Below are 21,133 nucleotides of genomic sequence, written 5' to 3'. Positions count from 1 at the left end.
AATTTTTAAGTTGCTACGCAGAGGCACCCAATGGCAAAATGACTCTCTTCAGCTGTTGCCTAGACCTGGATGGCTCAGACTAGCCCAATCTCATCAGATCTCAGAAGCTAAGCAGGGTTGGCCCTGGTTAGTATTTGGATGGGAGGTCACCAAGGAAGTCCAGGGTTGCCACGCAGAGGCACCCAATGGCAAACCACCTCTGTTCATCTCTTGCCTTGGAAACCCTGTGGGTTCATCATAAGTCAGCTACCAACTTGACAGCAAAAAACCCCCAAAACGGAACACACCCATAAGTAAGAACAGGCATAACATGAACTGGCTTTTGGATACCAAAGTGCTTCTGTCTGCACGCAGGCCTTGACTGACACCGACAGTGTGAGTTTTCTTGCTGATCAAGTGAATCTACCTACCAGATAGATAACAAAACTGATAATAGATAAGTGGAGAACAAAAAAAAAAAAAAAACTCATTGCAGGCTACACTTTGCAAGGACTGACTATACTACATTTTCTCTCCCATCCTTTTTTGGTCATATGTTCCCCTGATGGGATCAAAGAGCTGATTAAACCTGCTGTTTTAAGCCTAGCCACCCTTCCTACTGAGAGTTGTGATGAGAATGAAAATGTCTGGGCTACTGGAAAAGATATCCGGCTTAAGGCTCAGCAGGTGCCAAAAATCTATTCCAGATGGTAAGTTTAGGTTCCTCTGATGATGCTTCTTTCCATTCTATTGATGATCAATGTCAGGATCCCAAGTTGTCCTACTTCTGTTCCCAGATTCTTGATGATGAGGGCTGTCCAAATCATCCGGGAAGGGGCTGGAACAAGTTCACGAGCTGGGATTGGGGAGGGGGGTGCTGGAAGCTGAGCAAATTGGTCTATCTGAAAAATCATGGCCAAAGTGTGCCAGTGTAAAAATGCACATAGAGTTGATAGAGGATCCCATTTCACTGACAGATGTACTTAGTAGGAACAAAGAGGAGGAGGAGGAGGAGAAGAAGAAGAAGAAGAGTTGGTTTTTATAAGCCAACTTTCTCTACCACTTAAAGAATCAAACCAGCTTACAATCACCTTCCCCTCCCCACAACAGATACCCTGTGAGGTAGGTGGAGCTGAGAGAGCTCTAAGAGAGCTGTGACTAGCCCAGGGTCACCCAGCTGGCTTCCTGTGTAGGAGTGGGGAAACAAATCCAGTTCACCCACTCATGTGGAGCAGCGGGGAATCAAACCCGGTTCTCCAGATCAGACTCCACTGCTCCAAACCACTGGTCATAACCACTACACCAAGCTGGCTCTCTGCATGCAGAGGAATCGAAAAGATGGAATCAACAATTATTTTCGAGATGCACTTCCCTTTGCCTAGAAAGGTAGTAATGCAAGGATCTGAAAGCCCCCCCCCCACATTCTCTGGGTCCCTGGCATTCCATATTCATGCCTTCATCTGCAACACACAATTAACAAGATGGAAGAGTGCGCTATACTCGAGGAAGTGCTCATACATTTCCAGGGTCAGGGCTCTGAACTTCAATCATGCCGACTACAGCTGAAGTATTCTGGAGGCGTTTGCCGCATTAGGAAGTAACTTATGCTAATGCTTCCTTGCCACTCTCCCCTCTGGATTCGGTTTTGGTTCAATTTATGCACGCAGAACTCAAAAGCAGAAGCCAGTTCATGGGAATCCTAGCTTGCTGAGTCCTGCAGAAAACACGGTGGGGTAATTAAAAGCCGGCTCTGCTGGAAAGAAAGAGATCGTGGTGAGCCTTTTTGTTATCTTGGCAAAGTCTGTTACACTGGATAAACTGATTGCGCTGCGGGTTGCGAAGGTTCTTGTTTAAGAACGAACGCTTCCCTGCTATTCCATCCTTCCGTTGCACGCAAAAGGTGCTTCTCTCACTGTTCAAATGCAAGGCAAATATAATTTGCCAGCCATCCTAAGGATTGAAAGCAGAGACTACGAGACATACCAAGTGGTTACCCTGGTTACTGTGCCACCCATATAGGCTCCATGGTGTAAGGAAATTGCCACCAGAAGAGCTGAAGTAAGCCTTAGAAGAGATGCTGTTCAAAAGGCAGGTTGAGTCACTGTCAGGTGACTCCTAGCTAGACGCCAATTGATCTCCGATCCTATAAAATTGCAGTCTTCTTCGGTCTGTGCAATTACTACTCAAACTAGAACACATGTATTTTATAATAGCTAACTCTAGATCTGAGGCTCTATTGAAGGCGCTGAATTGCATTATAATCCTCCTTTAGTCTCAAAGCAAATCTGAAGCAGTAAAGACTATGTTTGGATTTAATAAAGTCTGATATTTCACATTTCATCGCATTCCTCTTTTACCCCACATTATAATTTCCTGAGAGGCAACGCGCCTGACTTCTTTCTTGTAATTTGTCCTGCAACACAGCAATTCCACTCATTTGATCACATTGTTGTGTTTGGCTGGCCTGATCATTGCAAATCAGCGGCCAGGGCCCTAACAAAAGGAGGTTAATGTTTCTTAACAACTTCAAATGGGTCCTTGGAACAGGCAACTTACTGGCAAGGGATAGACATTACTGAGTAGATGCGTCTGAGAGAGAAAAAACAACAGCAGAAGTTTGCATTTAGAAACCAGGAAACAGAGACGCCAAAGAGAGAAAGAAAAGTGAAAGTTTCTAGCCTGAGTGAGTTGCAGCCATATTGGGTTGGGGCTGCCCAAGTGGTTCTCGGGGGTTCTGCTTCCTGCTGCAGGAGTGCCTGTTTACTTCCACTATGCTCTGCTCATAAATGTTATAAAGACACGGGAAGTCTACACGGCTCTTTCACTGAAAGACTTCTGAAAATGGTAATGCTGCCGTCATAAATTCCCATGGCTTGGGAGAGTGGGGAGCGTGTAACAACATGACACTTTTAAAAGAACTTCCGTCTTCTCCGTTGTTTGGAGTTGAACTTTGACATAAGCTCAACAGAAATCAATCTATGTCAAAAAGCGCATATGAGTTGATGCTCAGGCTGCCTAATATTATATTTGCTAATAGTTTTATCAGTGGCAAAGCAGGCCATAATTTTTCATGGAGGACATTTTTCCACTCAGCGCATAAGTACAGACCATTTGAAATCGATAGCATTTGCAGAACAATGTCAATTTTGATGAAAAATGCTTATTATTTTCCAGCAAGGAATATCGTAAAGGGAAATTTCCCCTTTCTGGTTTGTGTGTGTGTGTGTGTGTGTCTCATATAAATGTCATATTTAGGCTAAAATTTAAGTTACAAATAATAGTTTTGGGCTCTCTGCATTTGTGATAGTTTATTTTTTCCTGCTTTGCCAATGTATCTGTGTTGTGTTCGATTAAGGAACAAAGAAATATGGACTGCAGACTCCTCAGAATAAGAGACCTGGGGCACCGTGCTTCCCAGGCACACTGGTGTCAGATTCAGATTGGTACCATTGTGTGCAGGGAGAAGGGACTCGCCCATTCTGCCTGTACCATTTTCCCAACCTGAAATGGCCCCAAGAAAACACTGTTTGCTGGGGGCTGAAGAGGAAATTAAAATAATTAAGGTTTAGGGAAACAGAATCAAGTTAGAATAAAATTATGTTTTCTAAAAAAATCAGATCTAGCTGCTATAAGCTGAAGAAGAAGAAGAAGAGGAGGAGGAGGAGAAGGAGGAAGAGGAGCAGGAGGCGGCGGCGGCTTATAATCGCCTTCACTTCCCCTCCCCACAACAGACCCCCTGTGAGGTAGGTGAGGCTGAGAGAGCTCTAACAGAGCTGTGACTGGCCCAAGGTCACCCAGCTGGCTTCATGTGTAGGAGTGGGGAAACAAACCCAGTTCACTAGATTAGCATCCGCCACTCATATGGAGGAGTGGGGCATCAAACCTGGTTCTCCAGATCAGACTCCACCGCTCCAAACCACCACTCCAAAGGAAGACGCTTGCTTGCTTTCATGTTTGCCCAGTAACTAATCAGTATACAAGAAATAGTACTTTGACTTTTAGTAAATACTGTGAAATCATCTGTTTAAACAACAGAAAACCCCAAAGTTTTATGCCAAAAATGATCATACCATATCATACCACTTGTGTAAAGCAGCTCAAGAAATGACATGCATGATTAACTGCCTATATAAGCAAATGTCTTTTTCCTACTTATTGGAGACATCACCTCTCTAGCCCCTGCTAGATAGCAGGACCTTTCCCTACCAGTGCAAAATTAACTTTTCTTTGCTAATAGGACTTCTCTCGTTGTGTCTGTTTTGGTGGGCCTAATTCCCCCACAGGGCTTCATGTGTACTGATACAGCTGACAATTGTTTTCTGAAAATTTACCTAACAGAGCAAACAGCAACTCCCCAGGGCTATTTCAAGTCAGAAAAAATGGCATGGGGAGGAATATCTAAGCCCCTGCTCCCTGCCCAATGTGGTCTGAATGTGAATCAGGCCCCTATGCACCTGGAAAAGCATGAAGTTCCCAGAATGACCCACCCATGGCTATTCCTGCAAAAAAAAATATGTACAGTTATGGTCTCCGATTGGGACAGCAGCACCGATAAAGGTGAAAGTTAACCTCCCCGCCCCGCAGTTGTCCAGAAAAGACCCCCTCCAAGTTGCTTTTATCTTACAAAAGGAAAACACAGGGAATATGACAGTGACTTTGTGCCCAAGTCAAATCACTGCCCCAGACTCAGTAGTGGAAAAAGCGGATATTGCTGGGACAGAGATTTGAACCCTCACTCGGCCATGAGGCCTAAAGAGAGGCTTAGGCCATTCGTTCTCTCCTTCTCCTTCTTCGTCTGTCTCTCAGCCTAACCTCCCTCCCATAATTCTGAAGAGAAAGCAAGATAATGTTCATGTCTGGCGCTCTGAGCTCCTAGGAGAAAAGGTAAGATGAAATAGAACTGCAGGGGCGGGGGGAACCCACAGTCCACAGTCCCTTGCATGTGCCGCTGTGTGACATGTCTGGCAAGCATTGCTCTTAGATCTTTGGATGCGCCGACGGCTTGTTGGATGCAGGGAGGGGGCAGCAGAGAACGGATTCACCCCCTCCAACAGGTAATTAGCACTCTTGATTCTGAAACTGCCAAACCAGCAAGCATCACCATATGCTCAACTCTAGCTAGGTATCGGATGCAGGGCCGTTCCCCTTCCGCTACTCAATTATCGTTCTTTCACACAAATTAGAAAGTCCAGCAAGGTCACCTACAAGGGGGAACTTAGCTCCTGTGTACACATTTCTCTCCTTGGCTCAGGGCGAGGTATTCTATGGTAACCGCCTTCAGGCTTTTGATTAGCTGTTCTGACTCTTCTTCAGAACATCTTTTAAAACACTTCGGCACTTATCTATTTACTGGTATCATTTTGGAGGTAATTTTAATCAGAGATATTTTTGGGATTTTAATTTGCCAATTCTACTTATTTTGAAAAATCTGCCGCAACTCCAGTGTTCATTAACAGCACTATTTTCTGCTCTGTATCCATCAACGCCCCCACCCAGCTGTTCCTTGCCAGTGCTTTGATGAGTGACACGGGGGTCACAACTTTTCCCAATAGCTGGAAGTCCGGCTAGCAAGAGTAAAAATTCACCTGTAATTTCATGTAGAAAACATAGTATGAGATCCAGTGCAATTTAGAGATGGGTGTCTCCCAAGTTTTGTTTTGCTTTTTAAATCCACAGTATCTGCTAGGATCACTCTTACCAACAGGTGGCTGCCTAGGATGGCACCGTAGCAACCATAATACCCCCAAATAGTCTGATGTTATCCAAGCTCAGAAGCTAAGCAGGGTTGGAAATGGATAGGCAACCACCAGAGAGCCAGCGTGGTATAGTGGTTAAGAGCGGTGGACTCTAATCTGGAGAACCGGGTTGGTTTCTCCACTCCTCCACATGAAGCCAGCTGGATGAACTTGGGCTAGTCACAGTTCCCTTAGAGCTCTCTCAGCCTCACCTACATCTCAAGGTGTCTGTTGTGGGGAGAAGAAGGGAAGGAGCTTGTAAACTGGTTTGATTCTTCTTAAAAAGGTAGAGAAAGTCGGCATATAAAAACCAATTCTTCTTCGAAGACTGGGGCTGCTATGCAAAGGAAGGAGATGGCAAACAACCTCTGCAGTTCTCTTGCCTTGAAAACCCCATGACGTGGAACTTTATGGGATCATCATGAGTTGGTTGTGACTCAACATCACATTTTACCTTAGGATGGCACTTGGCAGGGGGCAGTGTTTCCACTGTAATGCTACATAGAAGGGACTGTGCCCTCCCAGAAGTGTCTTGGTATCGCTAAGAAATGGCACCAAAAGGGAAGACGCTGAAGTGAACAAGAGGCGAGCAAGAGGAAGGTTTCTAGAATAAGGTCCAAGCAAGCAGGGCAGAGGGGTTCTTTGGGGCCAAAGCTAGGTATGAGACTGTAGGAGCTCAGCAGTCCCCATTGTCATTAAAGACAGTGGGCATGGGCCAAAGAAGACTCATGGAAGGGCAAGACTGGCATCACTGTGGCACTGGGAGCGGAGGAAATGAAAACTTCTACCAGCTTTTGCAAACATCCCAAGTACAGGCTATGTTTGTAGAAGCTGAATGTTTTGCCTAGGGCTCTGCAATGCCTGAAGCTATCCCCAGCCCCGAACCACATCTGCTCGGTTTATAAAAATTCATATGGTTTCTATTTTTTGCTTTGCCGTGAATTTTAAACAGATCGGCAAATAGATGGACATCGAGCCCACCGTACCATACCCAGTTGACAATAATGCGACAAGCGGCAAACAGAAGAGTGTACATGAAAACGGGCTTGTGTTTTCATCACCGCGTCCCGCCCCCCCCTCCAACCCAACTTCTTCTGTGTTCCCCTTGTACCTTGCTATTAACCCAGATTATTACCGGTAGTTCTGTTACGGGAGTCAGAACAGTGTCTCACTAAACTGCCAATCACAGAGGGGTCCTTTCCTCTGACTGAAGCATCTCTAGTCTGGTGGGTATTGCAGCAACAAGCAATAAATAACAGCCGTGATGCAGCGGAGGGTCATTTGTTCCAAAGGCAGCAGTTCATGTGCCAGCTAATTAAGTTACACGGCGCTTGACAAAGCCACTTCTCAGCCTGGTTTCCTCTTTTCTGAAGATGAGTGATGGGCAACAGGTAAATTGGGCTTATTTGGTAGCTGCTTTCTGAAGAATCTTTTCCAAAGCATCCCTGGCTCCCCGAGAGCTGGAACAGCAAGGGGTTTAGCTGCTGACGTCTCCTCGCTGGATGATGGGAGGAAGAGACATCACAGAGCACTTGTGACCAAAAGGCAGCTAATACAACTGGATCAGAATAAAGAAGCGCTGTCACACTGCTTGGGAAATTCAGTTTCTGCCTAGGCTAGATGATACATGCTCGTTTCAAGAGAAGTGCAAGACAAAAAAGTGAGTGAGAAGATATAAAGATTTAAGGCAGACTGCCTTTCTCTCTGGCCAGCCTTACTCTTCCTGTAGGCAAAAACCTTCATCGGTCTAATGGGTATAACAGATTTGGCTTGTTGTTCCTTTAAAAAAAACACACCAGAAAGTGCTATTTTTTTTATCCAGAAAGTGTTTGTTTTGACTTGATTCAGACAATTCCTTGTGATCAGCTTGTTTGTTTACAACTGAAGGCCATGGCTTCTTTTGCTGAGTTAATCCTCTTAACCTGCCTTCCCCTTTTCCTGGCGTTATTGGGTTTTTTTCCAGTGATGGGTAACTCTGCTCTTAAAATACAAATAAGCAGCAAACCTTCAAGGCAGTTGTAAACTTGGCTCTGGATTGGCCAAGCTGCTCATTTCTACACGGATAGCCCTCGGAGTTGTTCACTACCACTTTGGAATGTGGAATTCCTAAATCAGCATGAGTTGCTGTCTACAATCTGGAGCTAACACTGGATAACTGTGGGGTCCCTCTAGATGGAGGCACTAGCTTTTGAATCGTTTTCTGTTTTGCACCTCTTCTTTGCCCACCCAAGATCCTCCATGCATACTCTCCGCTCGTTGCTTGCTCTTGCTTCCTGCAGTGTTGAGCTAGACATTTTGCCACACTGAGGAGGAATATACATGAACACATGAAGCTGCCATATACTGAATCAGACCCTCTATCCATCAAAGTCAGTCTTGTCTACTCAGACCTGCAGTGGCTCTCCAGGGTCTCAGGCAGAGGTCTTTCACATCACCTACCTGCCTAGTCCCTTTAACTGGAGATGCCGGAGATTGAACCTGGGACCTTCTGCATGCCAAGCAGAGGATCTACCACTGAGCCACAGCCCCTCCCAATGCTGGATTATGACTCCTGTCAATATTTTACTGGGACCAGAATTTGTGGTTTCTGTTGGAAAAACAAGGCAGCATGTATGCATTTCCTGGACTTCTTGTTCAAAACATGTTGGGCTTTATTTTCCTGATCCCTGTGCTTGTCACAAAGAGGACTGATCCCATCAGGCTATTCTCCCTCACTGACCAATGGCAGTTTCAGTAAAGGGGAAAATGTCCAATGATACCTCTAGTTCAGATGCAACCCCCAAAAGTCTTCATGGTCAATCTGGACGTAATCAGGAATTATGCACTGCGGTTGCCAAAACTGGCATTAAAATCCCATTTATTTGAATGGGCCACCTTTGTCCATAACACAAAGCCAGCTCCAGGTAATTGGGCCAGGCATTGTTCCAGGAAGTGACTGTTGTCAACAGGCTTTGAACAAATCGAAACCCTGATTTGGGGATCTACATTCATTCTTGCTGAGTGCTCTGTAAACAGCTCTCTTCAGCTTGCTGCCTGCCATTTATCTCTTTCCAGTTGTTTCTGCTTTCCTGCCTCCCCTCTGGTGCCTAGAATGGATCCTATCACAATTTTCCTCTTTAGGACTGATCTGGCAAATGTCATTCTTGCCCCCAGAGAGTAGGGAATAAGTGCTCAAAGATTCCTCAGGAATTCTCAGCCCAGATAAAATATCAAGAGTTCTTGTAAATATATATATTTCCTCTGCTTTCTCATATTTTCATTAAAAAAAAGGTGGCCAAATCATCTCAACCAATATTGAAAGAAGGGCTGTGGCTCAGTGGTAGAGCCTCTGCTTGGCATGTAGAAGGACCCAGGTTCAATCTCCAGCATCTCCAATTAAAGGGACTAGGCAGGTAGGTGATGTGAAAGACCTCAGCCTGAGACCCTGGAGAGCCGCTGCTGGTCTGAGTAGACAATACTGACTTTGATGGACCAAGGGACAGGCAAGGGCAGTGGCTCAGTGGTAGAGCATCTGCTTGGCATGCAGAAGGTCCCAGGTTCAATCTCCGACATCTCCAGTTAAAAGGACTAGGCAGGTAGGTGATGTGAAAGACCTCAGCCTGAGACCCTGGAGAGCCGCTGCCAGTCTGAGTAGACAATACTGACTTTGATGGACCAAGGGTCTGATTCAGTGTAAGGCAGCTTCATGTGTTCATGTATTCTCTGCTGCCCTAAGAATAAACAGAAGGAAAAACTGAATGGGCATTTTATATGCAAGGGAGGCAATATTGCCACATTTTTCAGCTGGGGGAAGTATGTATGTTTTCACTGCACTTTTTAGATGAGCTCTGTGCTCCCCACTTGAAGCCTTTAATATCACTCTAATTAGCACGCCAGAAGAATCTCGGTCTGTTTCTTTCATCTACTTCCCCGCACAAAAGCCCTACAAAGTACAGAAGTGTTTGTAATTAACCCTGCACTGTGGCAGCCGACGTTAATTGTTTCCTCCTAATTTTCATTCTCTTGGAATTTCTCTTTTAGGTAAAATGTTAAAGAGTGTTGAGTTTGCATCTCATTTTTTTTTAAATCATGGTTTAAGATGCAGTCAGGGTTGCATTTTTTTTAGCTACACTTAGGTTTCTCCATGGTGATTTTGTGTCCCATACCTATCATGGTGCAAAGCATCCGATGATGGACAGATCCAAGCAAAGACTTCTTAGCCACCCACATTTCTTACAAAATAAATGGTAGGGAGAGAATGGACAGGGGGAAGCTCTTCTCCTTGAAGTCATCCAGTGAACTGACTTGATAGGAAGTTCACAACACACCAAAGGAACCCATTCTTCTCACAATGCATAATTGACTTTCAGAATACATTATCACAAGAAGAAGAGTTGGTTTTTATATGCCGACTTTCTCTACCACTTAAGGGAGACTCAAACCGGCTTACAATCACCTTCTCTTCCCCACAACAGACACCCTGTGAAGTAGGTGAGGCTGAGAGAGCTGTGACTAGCCCAAGGTCACCCAGCTGGCTTCGTGTGGAGGAGTGGGGAAACAAATCCAGTTCACCAGATTAGCCTCCGTCGCTCCTGTGGAGGAGTGGAGAATCAAACCCGGTTCTCCAGATCAGAGTCTACTGCTCCAAACCACTGTTCTTAACCACACCACCATGCTGGCTCCCCAAGATGTGGTGATCGTCAAAAACTGTGAAGGTCTCTCTCTGTACATACTTGCTTGTGCCCTGTCCTCCCCAGGTTCCACCCCAAAATCTCCTGGAATTTTGCATCCCAGGGTTAGCAACCCTATCTCTGTGGTTTAGCTCTCTTCATCCTGCCCCCACCTCCCACCTGCAATTCTCTATTTCCCACCTATCCTTTTGTAACAAAGACAAACCCCTCCTAAGTGATGGCAGAAGCATTTGTTTCCGTGAAGAGGCAAGGTGAAAACGCTTATCTCCACAAAACCCCAGGGCTACCACTTGACAGAGAGTTCTCAGTGCCGCACCTAAAACGCAGGTTCTTTCTTCCCTCTTTTGTTCCAAGACATCACACACTCCTTTGTGGCTGTCCCTCCTCACTTTCTTGCTGGCAAAGCTATAAAAATCTATACCAACAGCCCAAGGCATCCGCAAACATTCCAGCAACAGGCAGCTACAACAGAAGGCCTGGCCAGCTCTTCAGCTGTAGCCTTTTATGGGAAGGGGCTTCTGATGGATTAGGCCCCCTTTGAAGAAGAAGAGTTGGTTTTTATACGCTGATTTTCTCTACCTTTAAGGAGCCTCAAACGGGCTTACAATCGCCCTCCCTTCCCCTCCCCACAACAGACACCTTGTGAGACAGGTGGAACTGAGAGAGTTCTAAGAGAACTGTGACTAGCCCAAGGTCACCCAGCAGGCTTCATGTGTAGGAGTGGGGAAACCAACCCGGTTCACCAGATTAGAGTCCGCTGCTCATGTGTAGGAGTGGGGAATCAAACCCGGTTCTCCAGATTAGAGTCCACCACTCCAAACCACTACCCCACGCAGGCTGCCAAGCATTAGGGTTGCCACCCTCCGTGTGGGTCCTGGAGACCTCCCAGAATTACAGCTGGTTTCCAGATGACAGAGATCAGTTTTCCTGGGGGGAAAAATGACTGCTTTGGAGGGTGGAATCTACAGCATTGTATCCCACTGAGGTCTCTCCCCAAACCCTTCCCTCCTCAGGCTCTACCGCCAGTCTCCACCCCCTGTTCTCCGGAGAGGTGATGCTAGCAAGGGAAGCAGAGTACCTGAAGATCATCCTGATTGAAGAGATAAAGTGCAGTAAAAGGTTGACTACATGATCCTGGCACATATCTAACTTTCAGACTTTACTCACCCGAGCAATCAGCTCCCCAACCATCCCGGTCCAGGTGCCATTAGCCTCAGGCACGCCGTAGACTCCGTCGCCCACCAGATGGATCTTGTAGTTGAAGTGGAGGATCTCGGCCAGCTCTTTCAGCATGTCTACGCAGAAGCCTTCGTAGCGGTCATTCCCTTCCAGCTCTTGATGGTTCCCCTTGAGCATTAAGTAAGGGTTTTCCTGCATCGAAACTGGGCAGCTGTCATTCTCATCTTAGGCATGAAGTTGCAACAGCACTAGATTTAGCACAAATCGGAAAGCAGGGGCTGGTGATGTGATGGACTTACTGGGGATCACCAGGAGGGAAAGGAAAGGAACCGGAAAAGGAGTCTGCAAAAAAAAACACCCTCATCTCTTTTGTGTTGAACAAGATGCCAGTCCAGCAGAACCTTAAAGACCAACAAGAGTTTCAAGATATAAGCTTTCAAAAGTCAAAGCTTCCTTCATCAGATACCTTCAGGCCCCTGCCTGAGACCCTGGAGAGCAGCTGCTGGTCTGAGTAGACAATACCGGCTTTGATGGACCGAGTGTCTGATTCAGTATAAGGCAGCTTGATGTGTTAATGTGAGATTTACTTTGCTGGGGAGGGGCTGTGGCTTGGCGGTAGAGCACCTGCTTGATATGCAGAAGGTCCCAGGTTCAATCCGCAGCATCTCCACTTAAAGTTACCAGGCAAGTAGGTGATGTGAAAGGCCTCTATCTGAGACCCTGGGGAGCCGCTGCCGGTCTGAGTAGACAATGCTGACTTTGATGGACCAAGGGTCTGATTCAGTATTAGGCAGCTTCATGTGTTCATTTGACAGGTCCACTGGGGTTCATGGGAGGCAGCAGGTGAGTGGTACAGTTGATGTATCCAAGATGACCAACGCTGGGTTCTCCTTGACAGTTCAGACAAGAAACTTTGGTCTATGGCAGGAGAGGCTGGGGTCTCAGCACTCAAGTTGATTGATGACAATGTACCCCCACATGAGCACATGATGCTGCCTTATACTGAATCAGATCCTTGGTCCATCAAAGTCAGTATTGTCTACTCAGACCGGCAGGGGCTCTCCAGGATCTCAGGCAGAGGTCTTTCATATCACCTACCTGCATAGCCCCTTCAACTGGAGATGCCAGGGATTGAACCTGGGGCCTTCTGCATGCCAAGCAGATGCTCTACCACTGAGCCATGGCCCCTCCCTCGAGTGATGAAATTATTGCTGCCTGCAAGTAGTTTGCTAGGAGAGGATGTGGTTCCACAGCTGAAAGACCTGACAAACTTTGCCAAGTCAGCTGGGGCCTAGATGTGCTCTGCAGGCTTACAACTATCCATACATGGTCTACTGACCAGATAATAGCAGGGCTCACAAAAGCCTCAAGATTGCCACCTGCTTCCATTGTGTTCCAATTGTCTCCCAATTGGGAAAGGCGCCAGGCAGATCACAGGGTCTCTTTTGAGCATGTGCCTAAAATGGCCAGACAGAATTACGGATGCACCCTCAAGTATTTCTTAGGAAATCTAGAGGGTGAAAAATGGCATATGAAAAGGGGAAAGCATCTGGCCACAGCAGTAGACTAGTGATGCAAAGACTCTCTGGAGACAGGATGTAAAACCTTGCATGATTCACACTGTAGCCACCTTAGTCATAGCAAACAGAAGAGGTGATCCATCTTCTCCGTATCCTAGCTTTCTTCATAACCAAAATGATTCCTGAAGAGGAATTTCAGGAGCAATGTGTCCCCATGTCTATCCCTCTCCCACTCACTTCTAAACTCAACAAATATCATTTCCATGCAACTCATCAGTACGAGTTTAAGTGCACCATCATGACTGGTCCCTGGTGTGCAAATAGAATCATAGAAACATAGAGCTGGAAGGTACCTCAAGGGTCATCTAGTCCAACCCCCTGCACAATGCAGGAAATTCACAACTACCTCACACCTCACCCCCATTGACCCCTACTCCATGCCCAGAAGATGCCCAAAAATACACCCTTCAAGACCCTGGCTAATCTGGCCTGGAGGAAAATTGCTTCCTGACCCCAAAGTGGCCATCAGCATTACCCTGGGCATGTAAGAAAGGGCCACGGGAGCCGAGCTCTGGCTCATCCCTTCCTGCCCTCCCTCTCATGATCTGCCTGAGTTCACAGAATCAGCATTGCTGACAGATGGCCATCTAGTGATTCAGTCACCTGTTCTTTAGGAACAGTGTCTATCCGCTGACAGGCTGGAGTGGGGTGATGAGGGCAGGTAACGATCAATATCTGGAGGCCACCCCAAGATACCCCATAAAAAAAAGAGATCAGCATGACCCCCCGAGCTTACCAGGATGGTGGTGACGATGAGCGTGGTGTTGAAGAGGCTTTCTGAGACATTAGAAGAGAAGAGTTGGTCATCCATGGTCAGGCCTTTGGTGATGTGCCAGTGACCGATCTGCAGGGGCAGAGGGAAGAGCAGAGACACGACATTTATCGAGCGAATTACTGCCTGTTCCTGCCATATGGCTGTGCTGTCTGACATCCGTCGGGCCGGCCCCATAAAAGGCGACTCGGGATGCTTCATTAGCTTTATGGTGCACCCCACCACCATTATGTCAGAGAGAGGAATATCGGCTGCCGTTCGGCTTTGGCAGAGCCAGCCAACACAACCGTCTCAGCACATGAAAAGCTGCTCCAGTTGTGGGCCTGATTCCAAGGGATGAATGGAGGGAAGAGAGCCAATGCTGAATGCTTTCGTGGGCAGGATATAGACAGCCTTGGAGGGAAAGGCCTACAGACTGGAGACCACCGCTGTCCTATCTGGGTTTCCCCTGAGAGTTTCTCTGCATGGGCACAAGCATATCTTTAATGCCCCCGCTGTTCCCTTTCCATCTTCGCTTTGAAGCACACTCTGTGCAGTCCTGTTCAGCCACTACTTGCCCCCAATCCCCCACCCTCTAGTGCCGCTGCCTGGAGATTAATTAACCCCTTCCAAAAGACACCATTCAGGCTAATCAACCCCAGCAATTCTACAAGGAGTCTAATCCTCCCTATCTGAGCTCCCATGTTATATTTATTACAGGCAATTTACACTCTCCAGTGGAAATGGAATGGAGCCATAAATCCTTCCTGACACCACAGAAGGGTCTAGTTTTTCCCTCACTTCAAAAAAGATGTGGACAGAATGGAGCGAGGGCAGAGGAGAGCGACGAGGATGATCAGGGGCCTGGAGACCAAGCCCTGCGAGGAAAGGCTGAGGGAGTGGGGAAAGTTTAGTCTGGAGAAGAGGAGGTGGGGGGGGGGACATGATTGCTCTCTTTAAGTATTTGATGGGCTGTCACTTTGAGGCGGGCAGGGAGCTGTTCCTGTTGGCAGCAGAGGATAGGACTCGTAATAATGGGTTTAAATTGAGGGCAGAAATGTACCAGCTGGACATTAGGAAAATATTTTTTAAGGTAAGAGTTGTTCGACAGTGGAATCGGCTGCCTAGGGAGGTGGTGAGCTCCCCTTCACTGGCAGTCTTCAAGCAGAGGTTGGACAAGCACTTGTCAGGGATGATCTAGGCTGATCCTGCATTGAGCAGGGGGTTGGACTAGATGGCCTGTATGGCCCCTTCCCACTCTATGATTCTAAATATCACAAGGCCAAGGGAGGAGGTATGAATTTCCAGCTCTCACAATTTTGGTGGTGATGTTTTGTTTAAGATGGATCCTCCCTCCTTTGAAAGCTGACAACCCCTGGTCGATCTGACAAGTTTCAACGTCAGTGTAGGCTCCTAAACAAACAAAAGTGAAACAAACTGACTTGGGCATGTCCCCATGCCAGTGGCCCTGGCTTTTGCAGCAGATGGCAGAGAGGACATTTCATCCTTGTGGGCATCCACAGGCAAGCTACACATCTGAGATGGATGGTTGCCAGCAAAACTCATTGAAGACTCCAGCCTCCACACTCAAAGGACTTCAACCATCGGCAGCCAGCACCTTAACACTCCAGATGCCAGAGAAAAGGAAGACCCTTTGGATAATGATAGGGAATGTTTATTCTTTATTGTTTTATATTTGGAGACAATAAATACATAAAATAAAGCAGCACATATCAGCTGTATTTTGGGGATATTTTCATAATACAGAAAGACACCAGATAGCAATCTGTTCTCTAGACACACTGCTTGATTCCAGACAACTGTACTGGAGAAGGAGGAGGAACAAGAAGAAGAAGGCAGGAGTTTTAAAAGGTGGCATCTTCCTTTGTCCTGGGTTTATAGAACCATAGATTCATAGAGTTGGAAGGGGCCATACAGGCCATCTAGTCCAACCCCCTGCTCAATGCAGGATCAGCGCAGAGCATCCCTGACAAGTGTTTGTCCAGCCGCTACTTGAAGACTGCCAAAGAGGGGGAGCTCACCACCTCCCCAGGTAGCTGATCCCACTGCTGAACTACTCTCACTGTAAAAAAATTTCCCTAATGTCCAGCTTGTATTTTTCTGCCTGTAATTTAAACCCATTATTGGGTCCTATCCTCTGCTGCCATCAGGAACAGCTCCCTACCCTTCTCTAATTCGGTGCCTCATTTTGATTATGCATGCCTTTCCTGACTGTCAGAGGTCGCCTTGCTCTCCCTGCGTGTTTCCACACATTTCACCTGTGTTTTCCAGATGCTGTTTTAGTGAGAATCTGGGAAACATGGGCAAAACGTGCAGAAACGAGTGGGAAGAGCAAGGCGATCTCTGGCGGTCAGGAAATGCATGATAATCAAAACGAAGCATCGGAGCAGTCAGTGGGGCTGACTGTGGGGAACCAGCCTTGCACAAATGGCCAGAGACAGCAACCATGTCCCCCCTTAACCTCCTCTCCTCCAGACTGAACATTCCCAAGTCCCTCAGCCTTTCCTCGTAGGGCTTGGTCTCCAGGTCCCTGATAATTCTTGTCATCCAAACACTTTGCCTTGATGCTGTAACTGGTGGGACCCATCCTCCTCTGTCAAGGGGGCATTGGGGAGGCTGGGATGTGTTTGCTCCATCAAAGGCAACTGATTTGTAATGTAACTTAGCTAGGCTTGTGTTTTGTTTCATTTCCTTAGATCTGTATCTCCTAACTACGATAGCTATTTCCCATGCATGTGTTCTAGTTTAATCTTTAGTAATAAAGCTTCTTTTCTGTTTAAGAAAGCAGACTGTGTCTCATATCCTACCCACATGCTGAAGACCGCTTTTACATGCTAAGGACATGCACACACAGGCCAGGGGAGCTAAAGCATTTGGATGCTCTGCCCTTTGTACTTGGTCAGAGGCAGCCTTACCAGGGTACCCCCGAGGGGCTGGCTACTTGAGAGGTTGGGTTTTACAATCTTGGGGTGGAGGCAACAAAGAGAAAACACGATTTTGCATGGAAGCAAACATGCATGTGAGAACACACAGACCCAGGGCAGGATTGTGACATCTAGCACTTTGGATAGAGTTGCCAACTCTGGGTTGGGAAATACCTTGAGATTTTGGGGGTGGAGCCTGAGGAGGGCAGGGTTTGGGGAGGGACTACAGTGGGGTATAATGCCATAGAGTTCACCTTCCAAAGCGGCCATTTTCTCCAGGTGAACTGATCTCTGTCAGCTGGAGATTAGTTCTAATAGCAGAAGATCTCCAGCCACCACCTGGAGGATGGCAACCCTAACTTTGGATCTTGTCTTCCCTAGATTTTTTACCATCTCCTCTTATCACTGCTGCTGCATAGGAGATAACATAAGGAAAAACCAAGTCTCCAGGGCTGCTAATTAAAAAAACAACACTTGTACCAACGTACTTGTCTTATGAGTAGTACTTCACGCAGGTTAACTCACAGAGCCTCATGAACGCCTTGTGCGATGGGGAAAGGCTGGTATCCTCTGGCAAGTGGAGATAGACGGCCCATCCCAGACTCACAAGCGCTTTCGGGACCAAGCAAAGACCAAAGAGAGCCAGCCGGCCGTGTTTCTCATTCTTGGCCCCAGCCTATCTCGGCAGCAGACAACATGAATCGGGCAGGCAACTCAAATCAATTTACTTCGGCTGGTGCAAGTTTCCCAGCGCAAATGCTCTTTAGCCACTTGAAAGCCCACTTCAGTTTAATGCGCTAATCAGTTTAAGTGGAATTTAAACTAGTTTAAGTGAGCATGTAATAGAAGTGTGGTCTGGCGTGGCTAGATTGGTGTTTGCCACGCGAGCGCAAAGTTTTCAGATAAAGTTGAAAGGTATTCCTCTCCAACTGCAGCTGCCGGACCTTATCCTAAGGGGCAAATTGTGGCTGATGCAAAAGACCCATGACTGGATCTCCTAACTTTTTTAAGGTGGCAAGGAGAGAATGAATGGTACAGATGCTGTGCTGCTGGAGGACGGTGTGTATGCATGTGTAACTCTTTCCCCCACCAGAACCACACTCCCTTCAAGTTGTTACTAATGGCTGGAGGGGAAAAAAAGACAGGAACCCGCAGGGTACCTCCAGAAGGAATGGCACAGATTTTGTTTTCATGTTGGAGTAATCGTCTTTCTCTGCTGCTGCTAATGTCAGCCTGGGGGCTGTTTTTAAAGGAGAAAATGACACAGCAGGAAAGGGCCGTACCACGGTCCCAATCCAATCCAACTCTCTGCAGCTGCTTTATCAGGAGATTTGATCCTGGCCCTCCTTTATTATGTATGGTATGACTCATATGAATGATCCCTGTATGGTATAATGGACTGAGAAATGGGTTCAAATTCCAATGCAGCCCCAAATCTCAGTGGGTGGTTCTGGGTCTGGACAAATCAGTGAAGTCCTTTTGTATTAGCACCAGGTCAAAACCTGTTTATTCTCCAAAGGTTTTAAAGGTTGCTTGCCACCTTCCTGTTAGGTCGGTATAGTCAAACGCCAAAGGAACAACGTATATGTATCTGTGGAATCCCCTCTCTGGAGGACGTATTTCATTATGTCTTTTTATGCCCGATATATAGGGAGCCCAGAGTTAAATTTCTGGATGGGATATTCAAAGGAGTAAACTTCTGTTCTGAATCTGAAAAACTGATTATTATTTTTTACTATCAGACTTTGATGCACACGTGTCTCATAGAATTTCTCAATTTGCCCTAGCTGCTAAGAAGGTAAGAGCCCTGAAGGCCGCAAAGAAGGAATTTGTCTAGGTATCCCAAATGAGAGCACTTTTAGTTTTAATGGATTCTTTATTTTATTGTGTGATAACAGATTTCTGATAGCGTGATAACTATTGTCTTACATTTTAGAATCAAAGAATCAGAGTTGGAAGGGACCACGAGGGTCATCACCCCTGCACAATGCAGGAATTTCACAACTACCTCCCCCCATTCCCAGTGACTCCTACTCCATGCCCAAAATATGGCCAAAATGCCCTCCCTCTCATGATCTGCTTAAGGTCATAGAATCAGCATTGCTGACAGATGGCCATCTAGCCTCTGCTTAAAAATCTCCAGGGAAGGAGAGCTCACCCCCTCCCGAGGAAGCCTGTTCCACTGAGGAACTGCTCTGTTAGAAAATTCTTCCTAATGTCCAGATGGAAATGCTTTTGATTTTATCCTGTAACAAATTTTTAATCAGTGTTTTTAGAATTTTGTAAATATTTTAGGATACTTTGCAATGGCCTATGACTATACAAATAAATTCATTTGCTCGCTTGCTACCTCGGTAGCTGGGATCGGATTTGTAGCAGACTGCGACGGACAGGTCCTGTTCTGTCTCTCTCAGAGAGCAACCTATGAGAGCAGACGGAAGTTTGATGGGCAGCTGACAGCAGTTAGGAGATTGAGTCCGGGAGTGAAGGAGGTCGAGCTGGAAACTGAGGGGGAGGATTGTAACTGGGAGGATTGGAAGGATGAGGAGCTTTAGAGCTCAAGAGCTCAAGGTTGTATCCTTGTACATACATCACCAATGTTGTTCAAAGTTTTAAACAGAAGTTAACTCCCTTTTGTTCACCCCTGCTGACTGAGAGCGAATTGTCTCAGAGAAGAGAACCACGCACATACAGATCAGTCAGGCTTCAGCCTATATATTTATCTACATCAGTGGTTCCCAACCTTTTTTTGACCAGGGACCACTAGGACTTTTTGGTGCGGTGCAGGGACCCCAAGGTTCAAAATAAAAATTCAGAGAATTTGAAAATAAACTTTAATCATATCTGTTAGTTAAACATTAAACTTAGAATAATATTTGAATGTTTTTTTTATAATAGAGAACTTTTAATTGAAAATATTAATTTATTATGGGTTTATAACTTTGTTTTGTGGACCTTAATTTAGTTCTCGCGGACCCCTGGGGGTCCATGGACCCCCGGTTGGGAACCAGTGATCTACATGGTGGCAGAATGAAAGGGGTTGCAGTATTAAGATCCCAACCCCAATAACTCTTTGCTACCGGTGGGAGGTTTTGGGGGCAGAGCCTGAGGAAGGCAGGGTTTGGGGAGGGGAGGGACTTCAATGCCATAGAGTCCAATTGCCAAAGCGGCCATTTTCTCCAGGGGAACTGATCTCTATCGGCTGGAGATCAGTAGTAATAGCAGGAGATCTCCAGCCACCACCTGGAGGCTGGCAACCCTAACCTAGGGAAATATCTGGGTGAGGGGGAGTTGATAAGGGAACATGAGTGGCGGACTCTAATCTGGTGAACCGGGTTGGTTTCCCCACTCCTACACATTAAGCCTGCTGGGTGATCTTGGGCTAGTCACAGTTCTTTCCTAACTGTCTCAGCCCCACCTACCTCACAAGGTGTCTGTTGTGGGGAGAAGAAGGGAAAGCAATTGTAAGCTGGTTTGAGACTCCTTAAAAGGTAGAGAAAATTGGCATATAAAAACCAACTTTTCTACTTCTTCTTCTACCTGAAGAGTTTACAGCCAAGCTGAATTTGAAACCAGAGACTTTGGCAGCCGACTGATGTTCTTGACCATGATCCTACATGACTCTTCTATTCCACTGTGATTACCAGACCACAGAAACACTTTATTCTAATGCCTTTCCCTCTCCCCCAGATCTTCCAGGTCTCCTAACCAGCCATTTAGCAACCGATTAAGTTTAATTTTGACAATGCTCTAAGTTTGCAATTTCTTCCTCCCCTGCCAGTTACGCTGAAAGTAATTGGCTGCCGCCTGTGTCACAAGAGCTGATGTGACCCTTTGGAGCACGCTGGTGTCGAGGCTAAATACATCAACATGTCAAGGTCATCCCACCATACTGTGCTACGTTGGCTCAAAGCTGACCCTCTCGATGGCACGGCAATGATACTAATTGACTCCCACAGTCCTCTGATTTGGAAGTTGGGCACAGTCGAGAAAAACAAAGGGACCAGATCTTCTCTACTAGGTCGTGGGCATAAAAGTGTATACTGATTGGGCTCACCAGATAACATCTCTGCCCGCTGAGATTTCTGAAGGCCCCCCTGCCAACAGGCAGAGAAAGCAGGGAGGCACCAAAATCACACACCAAAGGCAGGAAGAGCGGCCAGCTCTCTCGCGCCAGTCTTTTCTCGCCCCTTCTCTCTGCCTGGTTCTTTCTCCTACCAACTCTGAAAAAAAACTAACTACTAAGGACTACCTCAATGGAAAATACTGATTCAAAGCAGACAGCAGATTCTCC

At 46.5% G+C, this 21,133-nt stretch overlaps 1 protein-coding gene across 1 annotated transcript in view; it reads right to left on the bottom strand.

Annotated features, from left to right (window-relative positions):
• The window catches only part of GRIK4 (glutamate ionotropic receptor kainate type subunit 4), a 433,443-nt gene that overhangs the window by 43,692 nt on the left and 368,618 nt on the right, over positions 1 to 21,133 (bottom strand). Inside the window, 2 exon segments of the mRNA XM_056860247.1 lie at positions 11,552 to 11,755; positions 13,880 to 13,987. Coding sequence (XP_056716225.1) covers positions 11,552 to 11,755; positions 13,880 to 13,987 — 312 coding nt within the window.

Source organism: Euleptes europaea, chromosome 14 (genome assembly GCF_029931775.1).
Source record: "Euleptes europaea isolate rEulEur1 chromosome 14, rEulEur1.hap1, whole genome shotgun sequence".
Taxonomy (NCBI): domain Eukaryota; kingdom Metazoa; phylum Chordata; class Lepidosauria; order Squamata; family Sphaerodactylidae; genus Euleptes; species Euleptes europaea.
Note: the sequence above shows the minus strand (reverse complement) of the source record. Positions and strands in the feature narration are given on the sequence as shown.